At 55.1% G+C, this 16,314-nt stretch overlaps 2 protein-coding genes across 3 annotated transcripts; one reads left to right on the top strand and one right to left on the bottom strand.

The window, feature by feature from the left end:
- Positions 1-353: 353 nt before the first annotated feature.
- HPCA (hippocalcin) lies at positions 354-5,398 on the top strand. 2 transcript variants are annotated; one of them, XM_049618935.1, is made up of 3 exons: positions 354-759; positions 5,062-5,167; positions 5,289-5,398. In XM_049618935.1, exons 1-3 carry the CDS (start codon positions 382-384, stop codon positions 5,384-5,386), a joined length of 582 nt encoding a protein of 193 aa, XP_049474892.1. In that variant the 5' UTR covers positions 354-381; the 3' UTR covers positions 5,387-5,398. The 2 variants fall into 2 exon arrangements, with proteins under 2 accessions (XP_049474892.1, XP_049474891.1); XM_049618934.1 differs by having other exon boundaries at positions 366-541; positions 5,060-5,167.
- Positions 5,399-6,186: 788 nt separating this feature from the next.
- Positions 6,187-12,314, bottom strand: TMEM54 (transmembrane protein 54). The gene is made up of 6 exons (XM_049617556.1): positions 12,149-12,314; positions 9,390-9,583; positions 7,531-7,590; positions 7,199-7,387; positions 6,917-7,051; positions 6,187-6,496 (listed from the first exon to the last, which is right to left on the bottom strand). The coding sequence occupies exons 1-6, from the start codon at positions 12,162-12,164 to the stop codon at positions 6,422-6,424; spliced, it is 669 nt and encodes a 222-aa protein (XP_049473513.1). The 5' UTR covers positions 12,165-12,314; the 3' UTR covers positions 6,187-6,421.
- Between the last annotated feature and the right edge of the window lie 4,000 nt (positions 12,315-16,314).

The raw sequence follows: 16,314 nt of genomic DNA, 5'->3' as shown, positions 1-16,314 counted from the left end.
CTCCTCTGTAAAGCGGGGCTAACTCCTGGACTTCACTTTGTGAGTGTGGAATGATATTCACTTGTGAAAGCCCAGTGGCCGGCACTGAGAAGGCTCTCCAGTAAATGTGAGCCCCCTTCCCTTCCTCCGTCTCCTGGTCTGTTCCCTGGGAAACTGTAAGGTCCTGGGAAATGGTGTGGAGCATGTCACGGGCAGGATGCCGGGGTATGGGCTGTTGACTTTGGGCCAGCTGCTCTCTTTCATTGGGTCAAATGAGAGACTGGAGAGCCTGGTGTCTGGGGGGCCTTCCTGGAGTGGCGTCAAGGGGCCAAGAGGGCCTGACCATTTCCTCTCTACCCCTTGACCCCCTCGGGAATCCAGGTGGGACTTGGCTTGGTGGCCATGGGCAAGCAGAACAGCAAGCTGCGGCCAGAGATGCTGCAGGACCTGCGGGAGAACACGGAGTTCTCGGAGTTGGAGCTGCAGGAGTGGTACAAGGGCTTCCTCAAGGACTGCCCCACGGGCATCCTCAACGTGGACGAGTTCAAGAAGATCTACGCCAACTTCTTCCCCTATGGTGACGCCTCCAAATTTGCCGAGCACGTCTTCCGCACCTTTGACACCAACAGCGATGGCACCATTGACTTCCGGGAGTTCATCATCGCGCTGAGCGTGACCTCGCGTGGCCGCCTGGAGCAGAAGCTCATGTGGGCCTTCAGCATGTATGACCTGGATGGTAACGGCTACATCAGCCGCGAGGAGATGCTCGAGATTGTGCAGGTGGGCCCCTGGACCCCTCAGAATGCCAGATGCAGGGCCCAGCAGTTGGCACCCCCCATTCCCTTTCATCCTCTCGAGAGCCCTTGTGGGTAGGTAGTGGCGGGTGCTACTTTTGTGACCCATTTAAAAAACTATTAGGAACTGGTTTCCAATTTAAAGAAAAGTTGAGAAAACTCTCATATATCCTTTACCCATATTCACCAATTAACTTTTGCCATATTTGCTTTATCGTGACGGGCATCATGCGAGCGTGTGTGCAATGCTTCGCTGTTGTTCTGAACATGACCCTCTACCCCTGAATACATCAGGATATATTTCCTAAGAACAGGAACATACTCTTACATGACCCATAATATAATTATCAAAGTCAGGACATTTAATGTAGAAACTATTTTCTAATGTAGATAAATGCTATTACCTAACTTACAGACCATATTCCAGTTTTGTCGACTGTCTCGAAATGTTCCGTATGGCACTTTTTACCCAGGTTGAGGATCACACATTGCATTTCATTGTTGTGTCTCTTTAGAGTCCTGTAATCTGTAATAATTCCTCAGTCTTTGTCTTTCAAAACTTGACATTTCTTCAGAGTACAGGCCAGTTATGTTTCATTGATCCTCATTACTCAGGAGAAAATGAATGCTCAGGTAAAGACATTGGCCCAAAGCCACACAGACTGTAAGTGGACTACCGTGGGTCCACCATCCACTTTCCATGAGGACACCCAACCACCTTTCAACTGACTGAGGGCCCACTAAAAACCTAGTACTAAGTGATATGTTTATATCCGTGAGCCAGTGCATCCTTACAATAACCCCGTGAGGCTCAGAGAGGTGAAGTGACTTGCTCAAGGTCACACAGCATGTATGTGGTGGAGTCAAGTTAAGCTGGCCACCACTCAGAGTTGCCCCTAGAAAGGGATCTGGCTTCTAGTTCTGGAATTGGCTTCAACTCTTAGATTTCCCATTTGTAAAATGGGGATGGTGATACTGACCTCACAGGGAGACTTAAGGACCTGATATAAATGCTCTTTCTTAGTACAAGTTTAAGTGTAGCATATATTAGCTCAATCTTCCAGAGTGCCTATCCCCCTGGCCCAGCATTGAAGTCCATCAGGGCTCTGGTTCTAGTCTATCTATCCAGTTCCTAGTTCACTTTTTGCCTGAGCCTCACTATATATCCATATAGTGAGGGTGTTATCTCCCTACAGCACCAGGTTATTGAAGGTATAAAGTGGGACAGGGGCTCTAGCAGGAGAGAAGAGAGTCCTCCATATGATTGTTACTTGGCAAATGTTAGATGCTGTCGGTTGCTATTCTCTCCTCTGCACATTCTCTGCTCTAGCCAGAGTGGCCTTTTCAACATCCTTAGGATATGCCCTGAGTAATCCCACTGCACAGCTTTGCACAAGCTCTTGCTCTTTCCTTTTGCCTCTCTGAATCCTTTCCCTCTGGTTCCTCGGCTCTGCTGCTTCCCCTTCCATTGCATCCAGCCCCTACTGGATTCTTGCTTTGGCTTCTCTCCTGCTAAGCATCAGGGTATGCTCTCTTGAGCTAGACTACTATGGGCTGCTTGGGGATGCGCTGCCCTCCCTGTGTCTATCGCTAGGGATAAAGCCTTAATGTTTGTGACCCCCATGGACCAGGCATGAACTCTCTAGCTGACGGACAGTGGGAAGTTCTGGGGGTCCTGGTGGAAGGGCTGGGGCAATCAGGGTGATGGAAAACAGCAACAGCTCAGCGATTGAACATACCAACCAATATGAGAGATGTTCACGTTTTACCACTTCGTGTGGTTGCACTGCTCTATACTGGTAAATCTCAGCCCTGTTGGGGGCGCCAAACCCAAGACATCAGTCATGCCCAGCTTCATTCCTTCGGCCCCCTCAGGACCCCTGCCTGGCTGACCTCTGCTACGTAGGCCCTGATTTCCTTTACGGCAGCCGGGCAGCCCGAGATGGCCGGTGCAGACAGAGCTCTGCAAATCCCAGTGACTGATTAATTACAAGTTGGCTCCAATGAAACAGTAAGTGCACAACAATTCCAGACAATTAATTAGGAGACCCAGGAGAGGGCTGTCACGAGGGGAGCAGTCACCTGGCCATCCTTCTCAGGACCCAACCCTGTGGACACACCACAAGGGTAAACGCTGCGTCTTGGCCTCTTGGGGCTCCCACTCTGGTGGGAGAGAAGAAGTCTGCAGCCCACATTGACTAGCTAAATGTGGCATCTAGAGTCTAGGGGACTGAAAGGCAGGGAAGGCCTGAGGATGTGGTGGATGAGTAATGATTATATTATGAGCTGCTGTTTGCTGACCACTTACTCCGGCCAGCTACTATTCTAACTACAACAGTGTCTCATTCAATCGTCTGGACAATCCTAATGAGGGAGAAATGAGGAAACAGGTTCACAGAGGTTAAGGACTTGTCCAAGGCTACACATAAGGATTTGTCTAAGGCTTCCACATTAGTGGAACCAGGATGCCACTCCAAGTCCATCTTACTTCAAAATCCCTGCTGGTCATCGCTACCCACAAGCATCTATCCCACAACTCTGAAGGAGTGGATTCTAATTCAGTCTCTGCCGTCAATTCCCTTTCTAAGCCTCCATTTCTTATCTGGAAAATGGGGATCATGATACCTGCTTTTCGGGGCCGTTGTGAGGTTAAGAAATAATGCATGTAAAGTACCTGGCACACGGCAGGAGCCTGATAAGTGGTAGCTAGTACTATTATTCCAGGAAGAGGCCGTATATTCTGGGAAACCTGAAAGGCATGGAGGGGTTGGTTGTGGCAGGGTCACTCACCAGGGGAGGCCTGATGATGGAGAGGTCAGCAGGGACCAAACGAGAAGTACCTTGAGTGACCAGGGCTGAATGGTTTGGACTTGGTACAGAGGGCAGTGGGAGGCACCAAAGGCTTTTAAGCCGTGGAGTCCCTGCCAGATGTCAGGCACTGTGCTAAGTTCTGAGGATATGGGTACTAGCTAGATATCCATGATCTTTAGCTGTATGCTGGAAACTAGGTGCAATCCTACAAAATTGCTTTCAGAGAGGTGTCCCCAAAGGAAGAGCCCAGGAGGCTCTGGGCCAGCATATGGACCTTGACCCAGGCAGGATCAGAGAAGGCCTCCCTAAGAAAGCGCTATGTAAGTGGAGTCCCAAAGAAGAGTGGGAGGCAGCAGAAGGAGCGTGGGGCAGCATCCAGAAGGAGCTGGGTGCACGGTGGGCCTGGAGGGAAGCCTGTGTGTGATAGGAGCGAGGCGGCGGCCCACTGGGCTGGGGACGTGGCGGTGGAGATCTGTGTTTGGAAAGCTTTCAGAGGCAGCGTGGGGGACAGATGCGAGGGAAAGAGGCCGGAAGAGACCAGTACGGAGGCCGGATCTGGATCTGAGGCAAGGGAAGTTTATGGGATGGGAGAAGGGAGGATTCTTGGCAGAGGTGTCAGTTGCAAAGAGCTGGAACGTTGGGGGGGATCCGTCTGGTCCTTGAGTTCTGGGGCGCCAGGACCCAGTCTATCCCACAGGCCAAGCCCTACGTGCTCTGCCTACATTTAGCACAAATATCCTCCTTCGTGTTGCCTCCAGAGATCCTGCACGTGGCAGCTGCAGTTCTGGGCACAACTGAGCGCATGCTGTCCCCGCCTCTGGCAGATGCTCATTTGCGTTTATTTGCATAATGCCCCCGCCCTCTCTGGGCCCTGCGGCCTCGAGCCCTACAGCCCTTAGTGCGGCTCTGCGCCCCCTGCCGGCCACACAGGCGCCGCAGCCCAATGTCACCTCCTTCGTCCAGCGCCCCCTGTAGGCGGCCGAGCGCGGGCTGCCCAAGGCCCCGAAGTTTCAGAAAAGCAGCTCTAAACCGGTACTCATCCTGGAGCCCGCAGCGCCCCGCACCAGCTCCTAAGCCCGATGTTCTAGCCCCTTCGCTATCTGGGTCCCGATATCCTCCAACCTCTCTCCTGGCCCACTGCACTCAGCCACCCCCAAATTCTCGGCGCCCACTCAGCTTCCTGCTGCAGGTCCTTTGTACGTGCAGATTGCTCTGCCAGCAATGCCTTTCCCACCTGGCGCTCCAAGGGAACTTGGTCAGGGCCCGCTCCAATAGCCCCCTCTTCTGGGAAGCCTCTCCAGGCACTCCTTCCTAAACTAACCCCCCTTCCCGTTCCCCCACGCCTCCGTGACCATCTCTCCACCTCACCCAAGCGGGGGCAGCAATCTTCTGCGTGTGTGGAGGCCGTTTTGGATGCTGGGGGTAGGGGGCTCGGGCAGGCTCCTCTCACTCCCTGCCTCCCCCTCCCGCCCCTCAGGCCATTTACAAGATGGTTTCCTCCGTGATGAAGATGCCGGAGGACGAGTCGACCCCAGAAAAGAGGACCGAGAAAATCTTCCGCCAAATGGACACAAACAACGACGGTGAGGGGGCAGGGATGGGGCGGGGCGGGTGCCACTCCCCCTTCCTCTCCCGCGGCTCTGCTCGGCCTCCTCTCGCTGCGCGGCCGCCTTCTCCAGCATCACTGCTCCCCTCGCCCCGCAGGCAAGCTGTCCCTGGAGGAGTTCATCCGCGGGGCCAAAAGCGACCCGTCCATCGTGCGTCTGCTGCAGTGCGACCCCAGCAGCGCCTCCCAGTTCTGAACGACAGGACCCAGGTTCCCCCTCCTCCCTGCCTTCACTGGCCCTCTCCCGGCTTCCTTTCCTTGTGTCTATCCAGGCTGGGGGTCAGGCTGGTCGCACCCCCCGCCCCCTGCCCACACCCCCCGCCCCCAGGGCCTGCACTCTGGGGTCTATGGAGAAGGCAACCCTACAGCAAGCAAGCGGTTAGCACCCTCAGTCCAAAAGGCAATATCTCCCTTAGGCAATGATTGAGACGCAGGCTCTGGCTGGGTCTGCCCTCCCTTACCCAGAGGGAACTTCAGCCATTCTCCCCCGCCCCCACCCGCACCCCGACTCACACGCAGCCTCGAGCTCCTCCCCCAACCACCGGGCAAGCTCCCCCACCCCCACCCCTCCCTTGTAGCTCTCAGCCTGGGTGGAGGGCGGAATCATGCCCAGGTGAGGAGGCTGTCTTCATTTGGATAGGAGGAAGGATTCCGGAGGTGTGGGGGTTTGAGGAAAAAGCTTCCTTGAGTCGTCCTTTCCTGCAGGAGGGACTCGACCCTTCCTGCTTCACAGCTCTTGTTGGCCTGGAGGCCACGATGCAAAAGGAACCCCCCCCCCCCCCCCCCCCCCCAGTTCCAGGCTCCCAGCTGTGGGTCCCATGAACCCCCACCTGCCTTTCAGCACTCGGATGAACACAGACCCACCGATCCCTCTGTATATTTTTTCCTCTCTCAGAAAGACACACACACAGGCCCACGATGGGCAGACACATCCAGAGCCCCAACCACAGCATCCTGTGTGGGAAAGAAGCACAGGGCCCCCGGCCGAGTCCCCTCCCCTGCTGCATGCATCCATGTGGAGCATCTCTGTTCTTTTTAATAACTTCAGAATAAAGTCTCATTTCAGTGCAGTGGGCTGGGTAGCTGAGGGAAGGGGTTGAAAGCCCCACCCGGGCCCCTGAGTGACCAGTGAAACCTCTCGGGTCTGTTCCAGGAATCCTGACCTGGTCACAGTGCAGACTTGGTTGCAGGGGGCCCCAGTGGTCACGGGGCCTGGACGGGCCACCAGCTCTCAGAGGGTCAGCGGCTCAGAGCTGGTGCAGCTCAGCAGGTCATGGCCCTCCACGGGCTCTGGGCTCTCCTGCATCTGCAGAGACACAAGAGGCTGCCAGGGACTGGGTCTGCTCCTATAGGACACCCAGGGGAGGGGATGAGGGGAGGGCTGGGAGGATCTCTGGGGCAAAAGAACCTCACTACCCCCTCCCATGCAAGAGCCAGACCATACCCTTGGAGTGCCCCCAGATTGAACCCAGATACTCCTCCCTCTCCCTCAAGACTCATCCTGGGCCTTGGGGGAGCCAGGTTTCAGCTGTGTGACTTAGCTGGGAGATCTGACCTCTCTAAGCCTCCGAGCTTCTCCCTTTCATCCTGGAGGAAAAACTACTGCCCCAGTTCTCAAGGCAGGGGCCCCATGCAGAGGGTAGGGGCAGACCAGCCTGGGCTTCCCAGCAAGGGCTCCCAGGAAATATGGGGAGTCGAGGCTGACGGAGGGGGTGGCGGGCCTTACCATGTGGTGGCTGCTTTTCCCCCACCAGGGCCTCAGTTCCAGCAGCTGGTGGGCCAGCTGGGCACAGCGCACAGCAAACACGCTCTCTGCCACGCAGAACACTAGTGAGATGCCCCAGAGGCACAGGCTGGAGCTCTGCGGGGGGGGCACAAGGGGCAGGATGCAGGGTGGGTCTCCAAGAACCCTTCCCACCTCTGATGAGCCCCTGGGTGTCACCACCCATCCCCCCACTCCTCCAGCCCTGCCCTGCCCCCTCCTGCAATCCCAGGCCTGAGCACTCACGTAAATGCGCGTGGGGTCGAAGGGACAGTCAGGCACCAGTACCAGCAGTCCGGGGCTTCCAAAAGTGCAGGCAGCCAGCAGCGCCCGGCCTTGGGTGGCAAAGGTCACGGCGATGGAGGCCAAGAGGCCCAGGGCACAGGTCAGAGAAAGAAGGGCACAGGCCATGCTCGAACTAAACACTGTCCAGCGCTGGATGGGGGAGGCCACCGGTCAACGGATGTCAGGCTTGGTCCCATGGGGTCAGCGTCACTCCCTCCGGGCAAGCTAGGCCCTTTGGGGTGGCTGCTGCCCCCACCCGACCCCTACAGCCCCTCCCAGGAGGAGCCACATACCAGGGGGATGCTGGGGAGGTAGCGTGACAACACGATGGCTGCAACGCCTGAGGTGATGACCTGTGGGGAAGGAGAGCAGGTAGGTGTCAGGGGCAGCTCCGGGTAAAGATTTCACCCAGGCCCACTCTAGCCCTCCAAGCCCCCGGCCCCTCATCTCCGCTCAGCTTTGGCCTCACTACCTCCATCTGCACAGAGGCACTGCCTCCTCACGGTCCAGCCCCGAAGAGATGTTTCTAATATCCGGTAACTCCCTGCCTACAACCTTCCGTGACTCCCCACTGCCTATAGGTGTTTAACTCAAACAGGGACCTGTGTAGCTCAGGGCCACAGGGCCATGTCACAGGCTATACATGACATGTCTCTCTGGAGTGGAAAAGATTTGGGGATAAACTAAGTAAACTCAACTGGCAAGGAACTAAGCACAAAATTGTTATTTTAACAAGTCAGAACACTTCATGGAGGAGAATTCAATGGGCTGAGCCCATGGGAGGCAGGTGGTCTGATGGCCACCCAGCAATGGCTTTACTTTACTGAACAGCCCCAAGTAAGTGCCCCAAGCTCTCTGGGCTAAGCCCCAGTCTGCAGGATGAGCTCACAGAAAGGACACTAGCTTTGGCGTCAGACACAAACGGTTTCAGATCCAGCCTGGCTTCTTTGTATCGACAGGAGGTTGGGTGAATCCTCAGTGTTGGTTTCCCCCTCTGGAAAGCGGGGGTAACAGACGCCCCCTGTTGCCAGATGCAGTTGAGGATTAACGGAGGAAATGAGGGCAAAGCTGAAGGGGTCCAGCCCAGAGCCCATCCCCGGTGGATCTCCTAACCCTGAGCTCACTGCTCTCCCGGAGTTCCTTACAAGGCTGGTGAGAGGAACACTGGGGTCACTGGGGAACCCCAGGGGTCACTCCAGGGGACACTACACACATCTGCACAGCCCGGCCCGTCCCACTGACTGAGGCTTCTCCCGCTTGCTGGGGCATGCGATCTCCATTCACCTAAGTCTTGACGCCAGCGGGCTGTTCGAGCTTCACTTTGTAGAGGAGAGACTAGGCTTAGAGAGAGGAAGAAGTCCCTCAGCCGGGAGGTGGCAGAGATGGAACTCAAGGCTTTGATGGATGGATGTTGCCCAAAAGCTGCAGCCACCTCTGCTAACACGTGGGAAAGAGCTCTGTGGCCTTCAGAATGCCAGGCCCCTTCATTCGTGGATTCCTCAAACAGGTACTGACACCTAGTCATAGCCACGGCCACCATTAATTGAGCACCTACCATAGACCGTGCCTAATGCTAAGTTCCTGCCAAATTTGTTTTTTCGGTGTCCCCAGAATAGATCTTAGCCATTCCCACCTCCACACCTTTGCATCTGCCACTCTCTCTGTCTCTGGAATGTCATCCCAGCTTCCTCTCCTACTTGCTGGCCCCAGCGTGCCTCCTATGTGGGCTATGGTAATTGCAGCCTATCTTTGAACTCCTACTCATCCGTCAATATCCAGCTCAGGGGCCTCCAGCTCTGTGAACACTCCTGGACCCTCCCAAGCTCAGCTGATGCTCCTTCCTTTTGTCCAGCACTGCCTTGGTTACTTCCTTATCATCATAATAATCCCAGTTCGCAAGCGTGAGCACTAACCATGCACCAGATACCATGACACGCACTTTACGTGGATCTCATTACGTGGATCACTTTACGTGATCTCATTCATACTCACGGGGACCCTCTCAGGTGGACAATGCTACCATCCCCATGTAATAGACAAGGCAGCTGAGGCAGGGAGAGGTTGAGAGACCAGAGGCTTGGCGCTCTCTCCTTGCCCACCCCAAGCCCCCTCCAGCTCCCTCTCGCCAGTCACCCTCCCCGCCTGGCCATACCACGATGGCGGACGTGACAGAGAGGATGTTGACCACGCAGTACTGCAGAGCCACGGCATCGCGTGGGGCAACCACGTAGCGCAGCACGGTGCCGTGCAGAAGAGCGGCTGCAATGAAGCTCACATGGCCCAGCACTACCAGCACCAGCCCTGTCTTCATCAGCACCTTCCGGAAGTCCCCCACACTCAGGCCACCTGTGGGGGACAGCCAGGTCAGGGCCATGGTGCGGCTCAGCCTCTGGCAGAGGAGAAGACTGAGGCCCTGGCAGGATTAGTGGACACTGGGTGCTAAGTCTGTTTCCGGAGGGCTTGGGGTCAGTGACTTGTCTTCTCTGAGCCTCAGTTTCCTCATTTGGAAAAGGGGTTCACAACACCTTCATGAGAGTCTTTGGGGCTCTAAGGCTGGAAAAGCACACAGGTGGTACTTAATAAAGGGCAGGAGTTCTTGTCAGTGCTCAAGGTTACGCGTGACAGGGCCACAACTTGAACCCAGGTCTCTAGCTCTAGGTCCACGATCTTTCCACGAAGCTCCCCATTCACTGATTTATTCATTCAGGAGTTTGTTGCTCAAATGCTCAGAGTGCCTGCTCTGTGCCAGGCCCTAAGGTACCACGGTGAGTTTGACAGTCACTGTCTAGGCCCCAAAGAGCCCCTAGTGCACTGGGCAGGGATCAGATCCTGCTCGGGATTCAGTTTGGTGTGTAGAGCCTGGCACATAGTAGTCAACTCACAATTGCTGAACTGACTTGGGGCAAGAAACTCAAGCCTCTGAGGACCCATCTCCTCATCTTTAAAATTGGAAGAGGGGTGCCTGGCTGGCTCAGTCCAAAGAGCATATGACTCTTAACCTTGGGGTCTTGAGTTTGAGCCCCACGTTGGGTGTAGAGATTACCTAAATAAATAATTAATTTTTAAAAATAATGAAACGGGAAGAATAACCCTTGTCTCCCAGTGGAGGAGGGTCCCAGGAGGAGACAGATGGGAAGGTAGGTGGGGCATACCCTGGGGGTGCTGGGAGAAGCAAGCTCTTGGTGCAGGGAGACTGGACAGGGACAGGGCAAGTGGGAGAGACTGGGACCAAAAGAACATCAGAGACTCCTCTGCAGATTCTGAGTGGCCAAGTGGCTACGCAGCCCCTGTCTGCACACCTCACGGGGAGGGATCTCTCCTCCTTGGGCAGCTCAGGCTGTTCCATATCTGCTCTTTGGAATGTCCCCTATGGGTCCTGGCTTGGCCACAGAGGACACACACTATGCCTCCTGGCCCTGTCAGCCCCCTCATTCCAGCCAGCTCTGGGAAACTGGCCAGGCCTCTAAACTAAGTTCTAGGAAGTCCCTTCCTACACCTCAGTCTCCTCATCTGTGACAGAAAGGGTTGGATCCTATTTCATATATGGGAGCCCTGTAGCTAAAAGAAATGAAAGAAAGAAGGAAAGAGAGCGAGAGAGAGAGAGAGAGAGAGAGAGAGAGAGAGAGAAAGGGACAGGGAGGGAGGGAGGAAGGATGGGAGGCAGGACGAGAGAGAAAGGAAGGACGAGAGAAAGGGAGGGAGGAAGGAAGGAAGGAAAAGAAAGGAAAGAAAGAAAGAGGAAGGTAAGAAGGAGGAAAAAGAAAGACGGAAGAAAGAAAAGAAAGAAAGAAAGAAAGAAAGAAAAAAAGAAAGGAAGGAAGGAAGGAAGGAAGAGGGAGGGAGGGAGGAAGGAATCAGTAGGGTGGATATTCTTGGGGGCCCTGTGCCAAGAAGCAGTCCCTGGGAGCAGCAGGGTAGGGCCGCTGTCATAGCCCTTCTGTGTGACCTTGTGGTATATAAACTCGGGAGGGGCCAGCGCAGCTGGTCGCTGAGACACTTGGGGCCCTGCAGGACCCTCTGGAGCAGGACTGGGTCTCAGAGCAGAGGGCAGGTGATGGCTGGATGGGACCTTGGAACTGGGATGGCCTCATGAAGATTAACTGCTAGTCAAACAGGAAGCTTTGTCCCAAGGGCCTGACCCACCTCGCCCCATCCACCCACCTGCCTGGCAGCCCAGACACCACCTGGCTCAGGGTTGGGCTTACGAACAACAACCTCCTAGGACCAAGACTTGGTCAAACTGGAGGGACAGGGCCAGTGTGGGGCTGTGCCTGGAGCCCCGGACAGAGTGTCAGGGCAGTCCTGACCTCTCCTGTCTAAGTGATCATTCTTAGAGCACTTAGCAATGGGTTGGCACTTCACTCTCAGGAGCCAACTTCGTTCCCACAGCAGTCCTGGGAGGTGGTGCTACCACCCCCATTTTACAGATGAGGAAACTGAGGTTCATGAGGTCTCTTGGCCAGAAAGTGGGGAGTCCCCGGGTCTGTCTGATGCCCAAGAGCAGCATCACTGTGCCCAAGGAGCAAGGGGAGGAGACACACCAGTCCCGCTCTGTCTGGATCCTGTTGGAGGAGTGGAAGGTTGGAGGTGGGAGGCTTTTGCGAGACTGAGGAGGCGAAAAGGCAGGGAGCCTCTGGCTCAGGGCTCGCCGGGCCCTGGGTCTCCCTCCCTCTGCTCTCCTTCTGGGCCAAGCGCGCGCTGCTCTCTCCAGCGACTCTCCTCCCGCCTGGGGGTTCCCTCCTCCGCCGGAAAGGAAAGTGGGGACGGAGGGCGGAGGCGCTACCCCACCTCGAGAGGATACCAGCGGCCCTCCTCCCTCCACCGCATTGCTGGGGAAACTGAGGCCGAGAGCGGAAAGTGACCCTCAGAGAAGGCGGCGGGGGCCTCGAGGGCCGTCCCGCCGCGGCTCACCCAGGCGCAGACACATCTCGGCTCCCGCGCGGGCTCTCCGCGGCCGCTTCAGCGGGGCTCCGGGTGCCGCGGCCGGCCGCGGGGCCCCGCTCCCATCCCGGTCCGCAGCCTGGGCGCCCGCCCGCGCCGCGTCTGGGTCCCGGGCTCGCCGGCGCCCGGCCGGCCTCCCTTCCCGTCACCCCCCGGGCGGCCCAGCCCCGGGCGGGCCCTGGCGGCTCGTTTGCATCCCGGGCCGGTCCGACCGGCTGGGCAGCCCTTCCCCGCCCGCCCGCCCGGCTGAGTCACGGCGCTGGCCCCACCCACCCGCCTGCCCGCCTGCCTCGGCGATCCCAGCCCTCCCCAGTGGTCCCATTGCACAGATGGCCACTGAGGCTCCGAGGCGCAGCCGTCGTCCAGATGGGGGCCGTACGCGTGTTGGCTGTGGCTGCCTTGACCTGGTGGGCGCCTTGGTCGGGCAGCCCCAGGGTGAAGGTTGGGAATCTACTTCTTTCTAGAAGATGGGTGGTGCAGGAGCACTACGTGGGAGACCAGAGTCTGTTTCCTGACTTACTGTAGGACCTCAGGCAAATCACTTTCCCTCTCTGGGCCTTAGTTTTACTGGGCAAAGAATGGGCTCTGTCCTGGGAGTCTTTGGTCCTCCAGGCTGAGCAAGGCACTTTATGCCCCTGTCTTGGAGGTCTCTGTTCTCTCATTGGAAAATCAGGGATAATAAATCCTCTACGCGGGTGATGAGACAGAATGAGATACAAAAATGAGATAAGAAAACACTTTGAAAATTCTCTAGAGTACCTTCAAAGACAGAGTGTAGACCCAGCGGGATCACGCAGTAGGAGCTTCACATATCCTGGCTACTGGTTACTGAGCCTCTCTAAAGTGCCAGGATGGACCCCTGCCCTCCTGTGTTTTGTCCTCAGCATCTGGAAATGGACTTGCCCAAGAGCACCCAGCTGGACATGGTAGAGTTAGTGGGAACCCAGATTCCCACTCGGGTCTCCATGCCCACGTTTGCCATTGTGGCTGAGCTGGGGCTGCCTCCCAGGGCTTTCTCAGCCCTCAGAGCAGGCCTCTGGGAAGCACTTACGTGGCATCTGGGCAGTGGCACTTCATCGTCCGCATCCCCCACTGCACTGGTCAGTGGCCTTAAGCGCAGGAGCTGGCTTGGTACTTCCGACACCAGATGTCCACTGAATGTGTGCCTTTCTGCACGCCTGTTACTGGTGGCAGCTGTGCGCCCTGTGTGTCTGACACCTGGGTCAACACGCAGAGCCTCTGGAGTCTGGAGGACGTTAACACCAAAGGAGGGAGTGGAGCCGTCTGAAACTGGGTCCGGGAAGCCCCTGGGGGTCTCGGCAGGCTGCCCTGATAATCCCTCAGCAGACATGCTTCCCAGTTATCTGCTGTCTGACGGGGGAGCGGTGCACAGCAGGGACCGAGTGGGGAGAAAGACTTGCAACGTGGAAGGCAAGTTGGGGGGGGAGGAGGTGGGGGGGGACAGTTCATGAAGCCACTGGGCTGATGCTCCCCCAGGCTGGCATTTGAATTTTTATGTCCATGGAGACAACCTTTCAGTAGGGCAGTTGGGCAGGAGTTATCCACATTGTAAATGGTCAGACACTTGTACCTGTGACCCAGCAATTCAATTTCAAGGTCTTTACCCTACGCACCAAAAAGTGCAAAGATATGTGGGCGTCGTTATGGACAAGCTGTTCCTAATAGCAAGCGGTAACACCAAAGTGATAACCAAGAGAGGTGTGGCTCCCACGGAGAGGGAGGGAAGGATTTTTGCTTTTTGTTTTACACATGGCTATATTGTGGAAGTCTCACAACGAGCATTTATTCAGGTCTTGCTTTCGTTACAAAGACAGAAAAAAAAGGACCCCTTGTCACCGCCACCCTATCCCACTCCACCAACAACTTTCTGATGACAAAAGGCCACCTACCTCCCAGGGGCCGCCCTGGAGGGCACATGTGGTCACGTGTGTGAGTGCATGTGGCTTCTCCATCAGTGTCAGATGGTTTCCCCGAGACAGCCCATCTGGGCCTTCTTGGAATTAGGCTGGGGGCCTGGACCTCTTAAATGCCTCTGCTTTCAGACGCATAGATGAGGATTCTCTCTTTTTATTCTTGGAATAATACGGAGTTAAAGATTATTATCCTGTTTTAAAGATGAGAAATTTGAGGCCCAGGCAGGTGAAAGGCTTTTCAAACATCACACAGCATGGGGGCGCCTGGGTGGCTCAGTTGGTTAAGCATCCCACTTCAACTCGGCCCAGGTCACGAACTCACGGTTCTCAGTGATCTCAATGATCTCATCGTTCGTGGGTTCTCAGGTCATGATCTCATTGTTCGTGAGTTCGAGGCCCATGTTGGGCTCTGTGCTGACAGCTCAGAGCCTGGAGCCTGCTTTGGATTCTGTGTCTCCTGCTCTCTCTGCCCCTCCCCCGCTTGTGCTCTGTCTCTCTAAAAATAAATAAGCATTAAAAAAAAAAAAAGATCACACAGCATGTATCAGTGGTATGGGGCTGAGACCTGTGTATTTGTAAAGGCTGCTCCTGAGTGAAGGAGGGGACTGTGGGGATGGGGAAAAGGGGAAGGGGAGCCCTAGCCTCCAGGGATGGGCCTGGCACCCTCCCAGGAGGGTAAACTGCCTGTCTGTTTCTTCCCAGATAATTTCCCAGCCATGGCCCAGCCTTAGCTCCCTGGCTATTTCCATTTTTCTTCCTTATTGCCAAGTGGTCAAAGTCCAAGCCACCCAGTGTCCCTTGCCTCTTCCCCACCCTTCTGCACACTGGCCTGGGCTTCCGGGAAGAAATCTAGGCAAAGCTCTAGTCCCTTACCCTCTACCAACACACTGTGACACGCTGGCAGCTTACTGCCATTCACTGGACCTCAGTTTCCCCATCTGTCAAATGGGGATAATGATTACTTTCTCTGCCTCCTAGATCTCTATGGTATAAATAACTTGAGAGACATGAGAGTGGGTAGAAACCTGGCCAGAGAAATGCAAGCAGTAATCCCCCTTTTCCTGGAACATTTAACAACCAGGCATGGCCCAGTGCACTTCACCTGAAGGCTGGGTCTTCCCAGGGCATGGCCTCCGGGCTGGGCTGCTCAGCTGAAGAGAGGGTTCAGTCCTCTTTGATTATTCGAACACTTCCTCCATGTAAATAAAACAATCATGCACAAACCCTACCATATTCTGGGGTGTCTAGGTGGCTCAGTCTGCTGAGCGACCGACCCTTGATTTCGGCTCAGGTCAGGGTTGTGGGGTCGAGCCCTGCATGGAGCCCCTTGTGGGGCTCCACGCTGAGCATGGAGCCTGCTTAGGATGTCTCCCTCCCTCCGCCCCTCTTTTCTGCTTGCGCATGCTGTCTCTCTCTAATATAAGAATAAATAAAAATTAAAAAAAAAACAACAAACCCTGGGGCGCCTGGGTAGTGCAGTTGGTTAAGCGTCCAACCCTTGATCTCAGCTCAGATCATGATCTCACAGTTTGTGAGTTTGAGCCCCGTATTGGGCTCTGTGCTGATGGTGCGGAGCCTGCTTGGGATTCTTTTCTTCTCTCTGCCCCTCCCTGCTTGTTTTCTCTCTCTGTCTGTGTGTGTGTGTGTGTGTGTGTGTCTCTCTCTGTCTCTCAAAATAAATAAATAAACTTAAAAAAATTAAGCCCCCCCACCATATTCTATTTTAGGAGTGTATATACATATGCATAAAACAAAAAAACAAAAGATCATGCTTGTCTGAGAGGAGAAGGTACTTAAAGGGGACCTTGGGATGTTTACAATTACAAATTATAGATGCTGTGAAAGGGGATGTTTGTCATTTGTATTTTTTTCCTATCTTTTACTTTTCTAAAAACATTTCAGGGGCGCCCGGGTGGCTCAGTCGGTTAAGTGTTTGACTTCAGCTCAGGTCATGATCTCATAGTTTGTGGGTTCGAGCCCCACATCGGGCTCTGTGCTGACAGCTCGGAGCCTGGAGCCTGCTTCAGATTCTGTCTCCCTCTCTCTCTCTTTCCACTCACCCCCCACTTGCACTCTGTCTCTGTCTCTCTCAAAAATAAATAAACATTAAAAAAATTTAAAAATTTTCATTGTAGGAAACTTGGAGGAAATAACAGGAAAGTATAAAGAAGAAATCAGAGCTACCCATAATCCTCCCTGCCC

Source organism: Panthera uncia (genome assembly GCF_023721935.1).
Source record: "Panthera uncia isolate 11264 chromosome C1 unlocalized genomic scaffold, Puncia_PCG_1.0 HiC_scaffold_4, whole genome shotgun sequence".
Classification (NCBI taxonomy): Eukaryota; Metazoa; Chordata; class Mammalia; order Carnivora; family Felidae; genus Panthera; species Panthera uncia.
This window is presented reverse-complemented; position numbering and strand designations above follow the sequence as displayed.

What these genes read in the sequence shown, in the direction of transcription:
- TMEM54 (XM_049617556.1), bottom strand. An exon ending in CTGTCACGTCCGCCATCGTG is followed by an intron (nt 7,591 to 9,389) that starts GTATGGCCAGGC and finishes CCTTCCCCACAG; the next exon opens with GTCATCACCTCAGGCGTTGC. An exon ending in ACCTCCCCAGCATCCCCCTG is followed by an intron (nt 7,388 to 7,530) that starts GTATGTGGCTCC and finishes TCCCCCATCCAG; the next exon opens with CGCTGGACAGTGTTTAGTTC.
- HPCA (XM_049618935.1), top strand. Translation starts at nt 382, where the DNA reads ATGGGCAAGCAGAACAGCAAGCTGCGGCCAGAGATGCTGCAGGACCTG. An exon ending in AGATGCTCGAGATTGTGCAG is followed by an intron (nt 760 to 5,061) that starts GTGGGCCCCTGG and finishes CCCGCCCCTCAG; the next exon opens with GCCATTTACAAGATGGTTTC. An exon ending in AATGGACACAAACAACGACG is followed by an intron (nt 5,168 to 5,288) that starts GTGAGGGGGCAG and finishes CTCGCCCCGCAG; the next exon opens with GCAAGCTGTCCCTGGAGGAG.